The sequence below is a fragment of the Periplaneta americana genome, chromosome 12 (assembly GCF_040183065.1).
Source record: "Periplaneta americana isolate PAMFEO1 chromosome 12, P.americana_PAMFEO1_priV1, whole genome shotgun sequence".
Classification (NCBI taxonomy): domain Eukaryota; kingdom Metazoa; phylum Arthropoda; class Insecta; order Blattodea; family Blattidae; genus Periplaneta; species Periplaneta americana.
Window position 1 is genome coordinate 56,136,822 of NC_091128.1, and position 15,265 is coordinate 56,152,086.

A 15,265-nucleotide genomic window follows, 5' to 3' on the forward strand; every position below is an offset into this window, starting at 1 on the left:
AGGCTCATGGTAATTTGTCTGTTTTCTAGCATAAAATATATCCTTCTACAGATGAGTGTTAGTACATTTATGCTCTGGAATGGCTTTTGACTCCACTTCACATGAAGTTTTGACAAATGCATCTTCAATGTCTAGAAATGCTCAATGACAATTTCTTTAAAAACCAAATTTCTCAATGGGTGAGACAATATGATGAAGCGCTGCTTCTGTGGATACCTGATAGATAGGCAAATTGGTACCTATGTAAAGGAAAATCCTTCAGTACTTTGTCCCTAATACATCTATCCATTAATCTCTCCAATGCTTTAAGAAGAAAGAAAGAGAGGCTTATTGGACGATGTGCTTTGGCCTCAGCATAGCTAGGTCGCCCAGGTTTGGATTTAAATGTCACTTTGGTCTGTCTCTAAACTACTGGACCATAACCAGAGGCTGAGCAGTCCCTGTAGTTAGTGCAGTGAGTCAATTTCCTGTTGCAGCAGTGCAGGCATGATCAGATCAGGTCCTGCTGATTTATATGGTTCAGATGAATTAATGGCCCATCTTTATTGATATTGATCATATCCTTGACCAGGTTCCAATCTTCCAATCCTCTCTGTTCCAACATAAACAGCACAGAATTGGTCGCCCCTGATCAGTCTGTTGATCATTGTCTACTACTTTTAAGTCCGGGAAATGTACTCTTGCTACTGGACCATAACTGTCATCATATAGTGTGTGTGTGTGTGTGTGTGTGTATCTAATGCTCTGGATTTAACAATGAAGTCATCATCCTTCTTGCTTCCCAATATTTTGATGGAAGGTTCACAAATGTCCTAAGAGTTTCACAATTAGCCAGGTGCTCCATCTCCAGTCCTCTTCTCTGGTGCACAGTAAGCATTTAGGTGAATTCAGTACTCCAATACGATGGAGGTGTTTACTGAGGCAATCATGACCAGTAATCAATCTAAACATGGCCACGGCAGATTTTCAAGGTAGATCAGGAATTAGTTTTGGATCTTTGAATTATTCTTTCCATTTTGAATTTTGATGTTTTGCCTGTTCGCTGCTACTTATTCTTTTTATGACTCGTTTTATTGATTCATATGGGAACTTGAAATTTGTTTTTAAGTTGATTTTAGTTCCTTTCATATAGTTTAATTGTGCTTACTATCTTGTGAGCATGTTTGGTCATTAGCTTCATAAGTTTTGCACTAGCAGAAATGCTTTCCATTTCCTGACAGTGCTCCCTCCATGACTGCCTTTTGCTTTTATGATTGGCTTTATTGTAATTGGTGAGTTGTTTCCAATAGGTGATCCAATCACTAGTTATTCTTGCAAGTTTAATGATTTTCATCTAATTCACTTAACTCTTGGCGAGCCAGCAATCTTTGCTTGACATTTATTGTAATAGGATAGGATAGGAGAATGGATTGTTGCAACTGTCAATTGCCAACTCCACATCTACTGTAGAATGAATGTTTCAGGAGATACCCGATATCAATGCTGATAGGTTCTTTTATATCCGTCCTAGTCAGTTTTCCTCGGATTCCTATTGATCACTGGATTAATGATCTGTGATTTGATTCTAAAGTAGATGTACCAATGATCGGATGTTGAATTATCTGATTGTACATGCCAGTTCCTCAACTAATTTAGTCCCTAGCATTATGTCGATAACTTCCCTTCTCTGTGAAGTCTCTTTGCAGTGGGAGATTAATCTTCTCATTGTCTCCAATGGCGGGTTGGTTAATCATAAGGAAGGTATGGAGATGAGCACAATAAAGTTTTCTTTCTGTCCCCTTCCATTATCGACGTTTCAATAAGTTATCACATGCCTGGAACAGAACTTCACTTAGATCAAAGCATAAATGCAAGTTCTTGAATTTTCAGTATTGAGACCATAGAGAAAGCCCTCAGTAGAGTTAACTTTCCTGATAAAGTCCTAATACAGTAGTACTCCAATTATCCAGACTAATAGGGGCTAATATCATCCGGATAAGCAGGAATTCGGATAATTGGGTTGGAAATGAAAAGAATCGAGAAACAACAGTAGTAAGCTACTGCATGTATTAAAATTGCGAAATGACTATAAACCTACGGTTTATAATGAACTAAGTTACATATATTGAAACAAAATAAAATTTAAAATGGATTAAAATTATAAGAACTCTTCATATTCCATACAGAACAGAACTTTACTTACGTATGGTAGTACAGTACATGAAATAAAAAAAAACTAAACATATACAACTTTCTTTGACTAAACAATTTCAAACTGTGATCTGGATAATTGGCAATCCGGATATTTCGAGTTCGGATAATTGGAGTTCTTCTGTATATCCAAGGTTCTTGAATGAGAGCTATGTCTATATTTTCCCCAGCTAGCTTTTTGCACAATATGGCAGAAGCTGCCTTACAATGTTGTAAATTGATTTTAATTATTTTCATAATTAACAAATCAAAATACTTACCTTATGTAGTCTTCTGAAATGAAATCTTCCCAGAGGTCCCAACACTCAAGGGCTCCGGAGAATCCTCCTCCCCATCTGCTGCCTCCTGTTCTTCCTTACCTGTCTTTTCACTGGGGTCAGATAGGATCTTAAAGAGACCCCTCTCCACTGTACTAAAGCCAGTCCACTTTTGATGATTTTAGCAGCTGATTCCTGATCAATTAACAAGATTAGTTGCTGCCCCTTACAATCAGACTGCCTGTCAACTACTTTTCAACCCCTGTCAACTACTTAAATGCAGGTGTATGCATTTAAAGAGCACTTTCGGATTACCAGTTGTTAGATCCTGGGTCCTAAATGCCACCTTAACTGGCTTAGGAAGGTCTTCAGCCTCTACCACGTTTAGGTCAAGGTTGTCCCCATGTAGAACTCCATTTAGATGTCTCTGGAGCCAGTTTCAAGAGTCCTGATTCTCACAGTAATAGATCAGGGCCCCATCTTGAAGCAAAAACGTCCTGAGAAGAGGCAGAGATTCATTTTAATTTTCTATTTCTTCTTTCCTTTTCCTTTTAATGCAGTCAATGAGAATTTTCTAGTCACATTGCGATCTCTGCTCGACATAACTATCTAAAACTACTACACACCACTATTCTGAGGAAGATCGAGCATGAACTGATGCTTTTATTTAAAACGTCTGTGCATATAACACCAGAAACATTTTAAACAGCTGGGAATCCTGTAACTATACTATTCAGATTTCTTTGTTGCAGCAAGACTACTGTTTAATTTAAATACCGTACTTTATATATTTAGCATGGCTGCAAAAGGGTATCTGCCGACTACAGGGGGGAGAGCTATTAATCCTTCCCATTGAAGGCTTTAAGGAACCAACCTGGACAAATACCCAGGGCCGTATTCATAGACATTCTTAGCGCAGGCTGTTGGTGGATGATCAGCAAACTAACGCTTTTCGTATTCATAAACCAATGTTAGCTATATGATATGATATGAATCCTGTTTAGCACGCTCGTAGCGTGGGCTAGCGTAATGTCTATCAATAGCACCCCCAATGTCCCATCCCTACCTTCCCTTGGTGCAGCTGTTAGTAAGCATAATTTACAAGCTGAACCAAAGGGAGGAGCGACTCATCAATTAGCACTGGTCAGCTCGATGAGTTAATGACTGAATTTGGTATAATTTTTCTCTATTCAATACGTAATTCCCTCTTTACCCTTTCCTATCCAATCCTTTGACTGAACTCTTACTTTCGTCGACCCTGACGGTATTAGAGCATTCGAGGCCTAAGGGTTCATGTCACTTTCCTTTCTACCCTTTCTACTTTTCTGTTCCTAGTGCTGACCTGCTATGGCACTAAAATCGTCCTCCAGTGGCTTAAGGAGGGAAAGCTGGTGATCAACAAGACCTCCCAACTAGGTCCAGTGGACCCGTCAACCAACAGCAGTGTGGTCCTCCAGACATTCTGGGGGTTGTGTGTGAATGAAGTAGCCACCAAAACGTTAAAATATGGTGTTCACTTAAATCGGCTACAACTTGCCATTTAACCACTCCAATATGAATTGAGTACCATTAAGGTAAAATTATTCAATCTTCTTAATGTATCCAGCTGTTTGCTGACAACATAAAATCCACTATAGTCCACTGTAGTCTATTCAGTTGTTGTTTTTCACGAGAAATGAGGGGTATTTTGATCGGTGTTCATTATAGATGCCTGTTGCTAGTAGCCAGAGTTGGGGTGTAGTCAATATATACTGCAGGGCTGTGTCTTCTGCAACTGGTACTGATGATTTTAATTTACTTCTTTTGTGGTTTATGGGTGGACAGTATAGAGAATGTGTTCGAGATCTTCGTCATGATTATTACACCACAGTCAAGTAGGATGTTATAAATAGTAAGAGGCAATTATTTTCAATGTCAATGGGTAACATGCACAGCTGTGAATCTGCAGCAAAACTTCCATTTCTCTCATTTTCATCTGTTCTCCAACAGGAGACAAAGTAATGCATTCACTTGCATTTATGGTTATCAGTAAATTAAATGTAATATTATTGTTGTACAGGTAAGATATTCACAGTTGCGAAAAGCTCAGGAGAAGTTGATTGGTGACTTAGAACATTGTGTGTCGAGACGTGATGCAATTGTTGAACAAACAGAAGCTCGGGAAAGGAAGACTCACAAAGGAAGCTACAACACTCGTCAGAACTTTCAGAGAAAGCTGGAAGATATTCGCAACAAAATCAAACATGTAAACAGTGTAGGTAATTACTGCTAATGTATTGTTGTAAACATACATAGGTTGGATAAAAAGTTATGGCAACACTGCTGTCATGTGACGATGGTGCGTTCGAGAGCTGTCAGCTGTGTGGACATGAACAAGGACCATTAGATGAGTTAGTGCAGCCAGCGGCAACAGTACTCTGTCAATCTACTGCAGTGTGTAGAACGTTGACTTTCATAGGGATAGTGCGAGCGCCCTAAGACCACATTTACAAAACTAGAGCAACGTTCCTGGATCAAAATTGAAGTGACACGAGGTCGTAGTGCACAAGAATGTTTTCAGGGACTGCGTGAAGCATGTGGCGATGCAGCATTGCCATATCGCACAGTGGCATGATGGGATAAAGCATTCCGGGAAGGCAGGGATGCCGTTCAGGACAACTTCCGTACAGGACGACCTCACGTGGAGGACAACACAGTTCAACTCCTTGATTTCCTGTTGGATGCTGATCGCCGATGGACTGCACGTGAGTTAGCAGCATAAGTCAGAGTATGTCACAAAACTGTGCTCCACATTCTGCAAGACATTCTGGGTTACCACAAAATTACAGGCGTTGGATACCCCATGAAATTTCCGAGGTTTAACAATGGCACCGCTATGCAGTCGCACAGGCCTTGTTGGACCGGTACCAAAGGAAAGATGACGACTTTCTTGGACGAATCGTCGCTATGGACGAAACCTGGGCTCGCTCATACGAACCAACCAAATTTGAAACGTCAATCAAATGAATGGAAGCATCCAGGTTCTTCTCGTCCGAAGAAAGTGTGCCCTACACAAAGTGCTGTGAAGGTGATGTTCATTGTGGCGTATGACATTGATGGGGTAATACTGCACCACGCTGTACCTCCAAGCTAGACGGCAAACGCGGACTACTACTGCAGGTTCCTGCAGCACCACCTTCGTCCAGCCCTCAGGAGACAACGACGATACTTAGTGGTACAGAACCCCATCATTCTTCATGACAGTGCAAGGAGTCACACCACTGCTGCTGTCAAGGACCTCTTGCACCGCTGTCAAAGGGAGATTCTGGAACATCCACCGTACTCATCCAATATCATGCGATTACGATCTTTTCACCAAAGTGAAAGAACCACTGTGAGGGACCCGGTACAATACCAGAGATGAACTTATCTGTGCTATAGGGCGGTGAATACGGAACATCAACAAAGATGGATGTGCTGACGGTGTACGACGCCTTCCAAACATTTGGCAAAAGGTAATAAATAAGGGGGAGGGGCGAATATATTGATGGTACGTAAATGTTGTACCCCTGTGAATAAAGCCATGTCAGAAATATCGAACTGTTGCCATTACTTTTTATCCAAACTTAGTATTTAGGTAGTGCTATGCCCATGGGCCCGAAAAAATTTTGCGCCCCCTGCATCTTATGCAAATCTTAAACATTTAGCAGTCAAACTGTAAAAAGAAAAGAGAGAGAGAAAAAAAGTGGCATGTAACAACAACTTAACATTTGCCACTATCTAAGTAGGCATCTGCGAAGTAGGAACATATCGAACATTTATTTTTCCGCCCCTACGAATTTGCCACCCTGGGTCTGGGCCCATATGACCTATGCATAATATGGGCCCAGTTGTAAAATATATTAAAAATAAGAACTATTTTTCATCAAAATTTGTCAGTAGGTCTTGTACTAAAGAGCACTATCCCATGAGCGTAGCAAAAATGGCATGTTTTGTGTATTATTCTGTTTATATTTTTGAAAGAATATTTTTTAAATACTTTTTTCGTTTATGATATTAAGATAAAAGTACTAAAGAAATATTCAGCCTTATAAATGTTTGTAATGCTGGATGTTAACAGAATTTTATCAATCAATCTTCTTAATGTATCCAGCTGTTTCCTGACAACATAAAGTCCACTGTAGTCTATTCAGTTGTTGTTTTTCACGAGAAATGAGGGATATTTTGATTGGTGTTCATTATAGATGCCTGTTGCTAGTAGCCAGAGTTGGAGTGTAGTCAATATATACTGCAGGGCCGTGTCCTCTGCAACTGGTACTGATGATTTTAACTTACTTCTTTTTAACAGAATTTTATGATATATAGTAAAATAGTAAAATTAATCTAAATATAAAAATATACGGGAAGGGGATAAATATGAAGATACTCTCTGAAATGTAACTAAAAGCAGTGCAATACAGATAAAAATTCTATCTATAAATATTAAAGAAAATAAGGGATTTCAGCATCTTTTAATAGGTATGAATTTTGTGGTTTTCTCAGTTCCGCCTGTCTGTGTATTTGTATTCATATGATTGTCTCTCATCTGCTTGTGATGAGATCTGGAGTCCAAAGTACTAGACCATTTGCAATCAGACTGAATGGTAAGGCGGAGATGTTGGGGGAGGGGGGGGGATGTCAGAGTGACAAAGGCTGGTTTCTTTCTAGCATTAGGCATGAAGAAACCATAATTCTGAGGAGTTATATTTAGACTGCGGATTTTTAGGTCCTAAAAAATGTGTTTTCGGAGCCTAAAATAAGCTCTTTCAGTACCTGATTTACGCTTTATAAAACATAAAATATGTTCTAAAAGTATAGGATAGGAAAACACTATAGATATTAAAAAAATACAGTACCGCTACAGTGTTAACAAATTAGCAAATTTATTGACAAAGGCAGAGAAACCAGCATTCTAAACATAGAGTTGTAATCTATAGGAAATAGGACTTGAAATGCTAGGTAACTTTCGGTGTTGGACCCCGGACTCATTTCACTGGCATTATCACCTTCATCTCATTCAGACACTAAATAACCTCAGATGTTGATAAAGCGTCGTAAAATACCTACTGAAAAAAAATAGGATTTGAGTGTCCAAACTGTGTTTATACAAAAGATTAAACTTTGTCAAAGTACCGGTACTATCACTTAAAATTATATATGTATACACTTAAATTCATTTAAAACTCCACAAAAATTGTTTCAACTCTTCAAACCATAGTTTGGCTTCTCCAAATGTTCTAGAGAAAAAGTTTGACGCTTGTCAGTGAAAATCAATTTAGAAGCAGAAAAAGAATGTGATGGGGACGTACTTCAATTTCGGCACATGTTCAACTGAAATATTGCAATCAACTATGCCGGATTTCCCCACAAGAATATCTGCTGCTGCACACAATTCATTCAGGCCCTTGTTCTTTTGTAAAACATTTTCCATTTTTGTACGCACTTTTCCTCCCGCACTTTCTTGACTTTTTGTTTGAACTCCTCCAGTAAACCCATATTTTCATAGATAGGTTTCCCTGAGCCTTCCAATTCTGAAATGATTGCCACAAGAAACGTATAATGGGACCTAAGCATCCTCAGGTAGATTTTTTATGACTTTCTAGATCTTTAAGAAATGTTCACTGTAGTACTCTGCTGCATTTAACCATGTACTCCATCGATTAAGAACTTGTTGAGGTGGCAGAAGAATTTCTGAGAGCTATTCTCTGAAAACCTGTATCCTTAATTAACACTTTCTTTGCTGTAGAGATTAATTTATTGACACTGGAAAATTCACCCTTGTTCTGCCATGCGGTTCATACCATAGGAGAGGGAAGGGGGAAAGAGAGAGAGGTCATTGTTGTAGTTCTTACACTTTTTAAATAGTACTTTACAAACGAGGGAAAAAATAAAATAAAAAATTAGCTGTCTAGTTTGAAATAGACAAAAAAAGGAGGGAAAAAATTTAAAATATGCTGTTTTAGGCACTCTCAAATAGCATTTTTTAAGCATAAATGTTCATATGATATGTAAATACTATGATGTTATCAAGAGAAAAATAGATTTTTTTCCTAAAGATCCATGGTCTAGTTATAACAAGTTTATTTGCAAATTAATATACAAATTAACGTTTACATAAAGGCTATATCTCTAGGCATTCATTATGCAGCTACTCTGTAGTATAGGTAATGAAGAACTGAGACAAGCTTGGAATATTTTCTAGGAGGAGTTCATTCAGTTCACTTTATGTGGCAATGAGTTCGCGATAGCAAGATAACCATTCCTTTTCTAAAACTATAGAACAAAATGGAAGTAAACGTATTAATAATAATGAAAAACCTGCTAATACTATGGATAATAGTGTTTTGGTGCATCTGCTATTACTGTGGATTATTGTGAGTGATGACATTCAGCCTACATCTAGTGATGATACAAGTGATAAACGGACCAGTATGAATCATCCTAAAAATCAATGACAGCACAGCTCTCTAATTCACACTTAGGAACTTGTTAACAAAAATCGATAATATTTATTTGATAAATTGACATTTTGTTGTAGGTACTTAGCTACCCAGGTATAGGTTTCAGAGAGCATAATGAATATTTATTTTTTCATTGTGTATGTATATGTATTTGTCTTTTGTATGCTTGTGGGCACATTCATATGCTCATGATAAGAATACGTATTTATGAATTAGCTTATTTTATCATCCTCTTGTGCCCCTCACAAGAAACTCATTCTATCTCCACCTATGATACATAGCCCTAAATTCTGTAAGCCTGTGAGATATGAATATAATGACTCAGAAAATTGGGTAGGCCTACTTTACATAAAAGATTGGATTACTTAGAATAGGCCCCATTAGTGTTGAATAATATTGCATAAGCTGTACCGGTATGTCCTAAAATATCTTTTATCCATGACCATAACGAAAAACATGCCTTTACTAAATACTTTTGCGTTTGTAAAGTAGGCTTTTATTCAACATTACTTTATTTCACTAGTGAGATAAAGACTTTACCTCACAGTTTGAACTTTATCTCACAGTTCATTAGTATTTTCCTAGTACCCGGGTATACACGTATACTTTTCCATTGAACTATTACTCAAGAAGTTAATATATTAGTTATTAGATGTCACTACCTGTACTTCTTTATTACCATTTCTTAAATATAGCCTACATACACTCAATCTCCTTCTCTTTTCTCTATCTGCTACGTCGTAATTTGTACATTACATCCATATCTAATATGCATCTTTTTAAAATTTTGTAATAATTTACCTTTTGGGATGCGAGGAGACTTGAACCTACGAAGTTGGGTTTATAGGATTTTAAAACAACACGCGTTAGCCAACTGAGCTAAACAGACACGATGATTAATTAAGTTTTAATATTCCTCTTAAGTTTACAGAAGTAAAATGTGAAATTATTTTAATCACATTAGTTCCGTGAACACTTCTAAATAATCCCTGAAACTTCAAAAAGACGAAAATACAGTTTAAAGTGAAAAAATATATATTAAAATTATATAATTAATTATAATTTGTTATTTATCCAACGCCTTAGATACCATTCTTTACTAATCATGGCCTCCTACATCATGACCTACCTAGTAACGTATTGATTCTAAAATCCATGCCATGGTATGTGATTACATGAGGACTTATTTTCAACATATTTTCTTTTATAAAACATAATTTTTCGTTATGGTCATGGATAAAATTACGTATGGTACTTGTGAGCGTGATCTTTATTGCACTCGTGTAATTTAAGCACTTGGCTGATGCCTCGTACTTAAATCTTTCCACTCGTGCAATAAAGATGCACTTACCTCACAAGTACCATAAATAACTATTAATATACATATTACCATTAGTTATTGTTTACTTTTTTGAAATTATTCAATACATAAAAAATAATTGATTAAATGGCGATCTTACTTGTGTTAATTATGTAAGCACATGTGGCCTAGGCTCTGAGGATGGTGTCAAGTAGCACCGAAACAGCTGTAAGCCACACATGCTTACATAATTAACACAAGTAAGATCGCCATTTAATCAATTATTTATATTCAAGTGTTAAAAGTAGTGTACGAAAGATTCAACATGGAACATAAAAAATATTCATTATACAAAATGTTTAACAATAGACTATATTCTATACAACTTTGTTTACCTAAAAGGAAATGACGGAGTTCACTATTTTATTCGTCTGCCATGTATATTATTTTATTTAAATTCATGCTATTGCAGGAAATAAAGTCCACGGATCATTATATCGGAGATGTTCAAAAACGAAACAGTGAACTTGTTGAACAGGTGAAAAGTAAAGAAGAACAAGTACAAAAAGTGCAAGATGCAACCAAAGCATTGGACATACAGCTCGAGAAAGGCCAACTGCAAAAACAAAGGGTAAAAATAAAAATGTTTTTAAGTAGTTTTTTTGTTACATGCATCACTTCCTGTTTATTCTACCATTTTCAGATTCCCATTAAAGTCCTATATCTCCCTTCAGCATCCAGCCTTTACTGATAGAATATCCCGTGAAATATAAACGATGTGAAGAAAGTTACATACAGTTTTTATTTGTAGATTACATATAAATTCAATTATTTATCATGTAATACTGTATCTTAGGTGTAATAGGGTTATTTGAAGGGTTAATCATTATTAATTTTTAATACAGCCTAAATCTATTGAATATTTGCCAAAAAACACAGAATAATGCACAAGTTAATTAAAATTCATGTGTTTGTGGTTACATTGGCTCATAACTTAAATTTAAATGTTATGTGGTCCATATAGTTGGTGCTGAAATATAGCAACAGAATATTTAATAATAGTGACAATAGTGTCATCTTGTAGCTGTTTACTTAATTTGTATTTTCCTCTTCTGCTAACAAAGAACTTAGGAATAGCTCCGAGGAAGAGACCTGTAACCATAATTTTCTTTAGGGAGTAAGAGTAATTTTCTTCAACAAAGTTGCTACTCTGTTGTTTTTTCTTACGCTTTGTATCAGCCAGGAAAAAGGGATGTACCACTCTCCCTGTTTCCTGACATGCTAATTGTGAGGTCTGTTTGTAAAGTATCCAGCCATTTAATATGAAAAGTAACATACTTAGGAGGCCACCAGCATGGCTCAGTCGGTTAAGGCGCTTGCCTGCCGGTCTGAAGTTGCGTTCGGGCGCGGGTTCGATCCCCGCTTGGGCCGATTACCTGGTTGGGTTTTTTCCGAGGTTTTCCCCATCCATAATGTGAATGCAAGGTAATCTATGGCGAATCCTCGGCCTCATCTCGCCAAATATCATCTCACTATCACCAATCTCACCGACGCTAAATAACCTAGTAGTTGATACAGCGTCGTTAAATAACCAACTAAAATTAAAAAAAAAACATACTTAGGACAATGTAGGGTGACCAGATTCACATCGATAAAAAGAGGACACAAAGCTTCAAAAAGGGGGACATTGTTCGAAAAAAGAGGACAGAAAATACGTACTTAGATTTAGGCTAAGGCTTATATATACTTCAAATTACGTCAATATCTACAGTATTTTATTACAAAATATTTACAATACAGATTTAGGCTTATATCATACTTAAAAGTATGTTAATATCTATTCTATTACAAAATAATTATGAAAATAATAATAATCATTTTAGAATTAGCTACATATGAAAGTCAAGGGAACTATAATTATTATTAATGAGGACAGAAAATGTCTATTTAGATTTACATTCGCACTTCGATCTCTCTATTTACCATCTATCTGTGAGCAATGACCATTACAAGGGGGAACAAAGAGAGTTATTATGAATTTATGATCGTTGGCAAAGAGTATATTCTGTCGATGCTGCTGCCACCTACAAGCAAGTTTCTTGAAAAAGATAATTTCAAAATATGAGGCATACAAGTTAGGAAAAGGAGAACATTTCTTGATTTTTTTAAAATCCGCCCGGACCCCAGACAAAGGCATAGAAAAGAAGGACATGTCCGGATAAAAGAAGACAAACAAAATAAACCTAATCCCTTGAATTTTGTGTCTGTATACGACATATCTGTAGGAAGGTCATTAGGCAGTTGCAGTATTTCTTTCAGCACACCCCTTATCATAATATCTGCATCCTATGAATTTATTAGAAATTTTTTTTGGAGGCACTGTCTGAAATGGATATATTAGACTAGGACAGATTGAGGTGTTAATGATGTTGTATTTTTTATCCGCTTGTAAGTGTGGTGAAGGAATAAGCAATTCTACATTTGTTCTTAGTTTAGACAATGTTGAAAGAGGATCAAAATTAATCTCGTCATAAAAATTGATTCCTAGATAGCAAATGAAGTCACCTCTTTGCAAACCAGCTATTTCATTTCCAGACGAGAGTGGAAATTTTCTTCTAACAGCTAACCCTTTTTAATACACATGCCTTTACACTTGTTAATGTTAATATCTAGTCCGATTTCATGGAATTGTTGAACTGCGTGATTGAAGAGTGTTAAAGCGGATTTTTTGTTTTTACCAATGATAACAATATCATCTGCGAAGCCCATTACAGTTAATTGATCTTCAGATGGACTTAAGTTAAATCCATACTGTGTAGTCATGCCGTGTTCACTAAGTTCGTTCAAAATATGGTCAATGCATAGATTGAAAAGAGTAGGTGACAAAGGGGAACTTTGTAACACACCTCTGAGAGATACTTAAGAGATTTCTGTGCATGAAACTAAAAGGAATGGGTTAATGCAGGAATATGTACAGGTGTAAATCCAGAACACAATTTGCTTTCATTTAGTATCAAATAAAGACATTTTTATTGTTTCTAGTCACATATTTGTTCACAGAACTTGGAAGTACTAGTGCGAAGACAACGTAAAGTCAGAATGTACAATGATGTGAAGAATGGACGTCATCATCTACTCTTCCGTAATGAACACACACTAGACAATGAGATGCAGCGTCTGAAGGCAACAAACAGTGTTCTGATTTCTATGGTGGAATCTCTACTTGCAGACTTTCCTTCACTAAAGTTGCCACTCATGAAGATTTTTAATACACTACATTTAAAACCAGCTTGATGCACCTTCTTGCTTCACATTCAAATTCACGTAACTTTTTTGTGCACTGTTACATATTTTGTCTATAAATATGAAACTTCTTACATATCTTACACAAATTCACTTTAACCACCTGACAACGTAGTAATTCTTCTTGCCTGAAACAATAAAGAAATATGTAATAACTCTACTCTCTGCCTTCTCTTATTATTCCTTGATAGGAATTCTCAACTGCTTGCCTGAAACAAAGACAAATTACTATTATTATGGGTTTTTATTTCTAGTGTTTCTATCTCAACAATCTGAAGTCTGATTAGTATAATAACTAATCAGCAATGTATGCAATGGAGGGGGAAAGGAACTGGCCACTCTACTCCGTTATCTCCTGACTTAGTTGCCTCATGAGTGATGCCTTATTGGTGTCACTTGTGACGTTACAATCTGTCTTCGGACAGTTGACTAAACAACAACTCTCTCAACATTACATCTCGAGATACGAGTTTTCTTCAATGCAAATACTTCTGAACTTATAAGCATAGATTATGTAAAAGATATACCAGTAAACTTCTGCACACATGTGCAATTATGTTAGATAACAAATACTGAAATACTTCAGATATGAAGCTACGTATCAGAACAAATATCAGACTATTAGGAGATTTATTGCTATTATCACAGCAACTATTGAAAATATGAGTGGTCTAATTTTCGTCGAGTAATATTTATTTTAAAAAGAACTGGACTGTGCCTCGTATCAAGATAAAAAAAAATAAATAACTCCGTAGGAATGAGCCAGTATTGGCCAGCAAAACTTAAGGGTTAATTCCATGACAGATCGAGGGATTTTTTATGTATGGTCCATCCCAGGAATCTGTACAGTGACTTGGCACATCTTGGGGCAGAGTCTATCTGTGCCGGAGTGTATTGTGGGCAGCATCAGCTCGAGGCTGCTAGGGGGCAAGAATTGTTCAAAAGCTCTTAGAATAATTACTAAGCTGTAAAATCAACATCAATAACAGTCATGCAAATTATTAAATTAAATGACAATGTTTAATATGAAATTTAAAAATGGGCTTTTTTATTGTTTGCCACATGATAATTACTGGAAAGCTCGACCAACATATTAGGAAGTTAGTAACACAATCTGAATTTATTCAAGAGATAAACATTTTACAAAAGGATTATAGTACTCCATCTATTCCAGAAAAATTGTTAACACCACCATTCCCACTTGAATGCACTGATATACAACATAGGGCAATCTTGAACTTTTGGAAAATATAAAAAAAAAGAACATAAATAGGGAAATAATGAAATTACTAGCATTACATCATATTCAAAATCAGACAAATGGAAACAAATAAAGAGGAACCATTTTTATGTGTATAGTGTACTTACCAACTCTAATCAATGTGACATTATTGGGTAAAATATGTACTGCATCAGTTAACACTTCGTCTGTCTTTGTTACTCGTTGGTGGTTAATATAAAATCCTCCAGCAGATATAATTCTCACTGCATCCCCTACAATAAAGAAGTTCGTGATATGAGTTAGGATTTCAGTAGGTTATTTAAAGACGCTGTATCAGCTACTAAATTATTTAGCATCTATGGAATTGGCGACAGTAAGTAGTATTTGCAGAGATGAAGCCAAGGATTTACCATGTGATTATTATTATTATTATTAAATTAATAATAATAATAATAATAATAATAATCGTCGTCATCATGACAAGTATTAGGCCAAGTGGCCTGTTACGGACTTG

General features: G+C 36.3%; 2 protein-coding genes across 10 annotated transcripts in view; one reads left to right on the forward strand and one right to left on the reverse strand.

Moving 5' to 3' along the window:
- The window catches only part of l(2)41Ab (lethal (2) 41Ab), a 70,532-nt gene extending 56,843 nt beyond the window's left edge, over positions 1 to 13,689 (forward strand). For 3 of the 6 annotated variants that reach the window (XM_069841365.1, XM_069841364.1, XM_069841367.1), the window contains 3 exons: positions 4,507 to 4,701; positions 10,699 to 10,857; positions 13,287 to 13,689. In XM_069841365.1, coding sequence (XP_069697466.1) covers positions 4,507 to 4,701; positions 10,699 to 10,857; positions 13,287 to 13,520 — 588 coding nt within the window. In that variant the 3' untranslated portion in view covers positions 13,521 to 13,689. Of the gene's footprint in view, positions 1 to 3,782; positions 4,022 to 4,506; positions 4,706 to 10,698; positions 10,858 to 13,286 lie in introns of those variants that run through there. The other 3 variants (XR_011335246.1, XR_011335247.1, XM_069841366.1) reach the window with 3 other exon arrangements.
- TyrRS-m (Tyrosine--tRNA ligase, mitochondrial) overlaps positions 13,223 to 15,265 on the reverse strand; it is a 29,023-nt gene continuing 26,980 nt past the window's right edge. For all 4 annotated transcript variants that reach the window (XM_069841372.1, XM_069841370.1, XM_069841373.1 and 1 more), the window contains 2 exons: positions 14,898 to 15,023; positions 13,223 to 13,657 (listed from right to left, as the gene is read on the reverse strand). In XM_069841372.1, the coding sequence (XP_069697473.1) occupies positions 13,620 to 13,657; positions 14,898 to 15,023 (164 nt within the window). In that variant the 3' untranslated portion in view covers positions 13,223 to 13,619. The remainder of the gene's footprint in view (positions 13,658 to 14,897; positions 15,024 to 15,265) is intronic.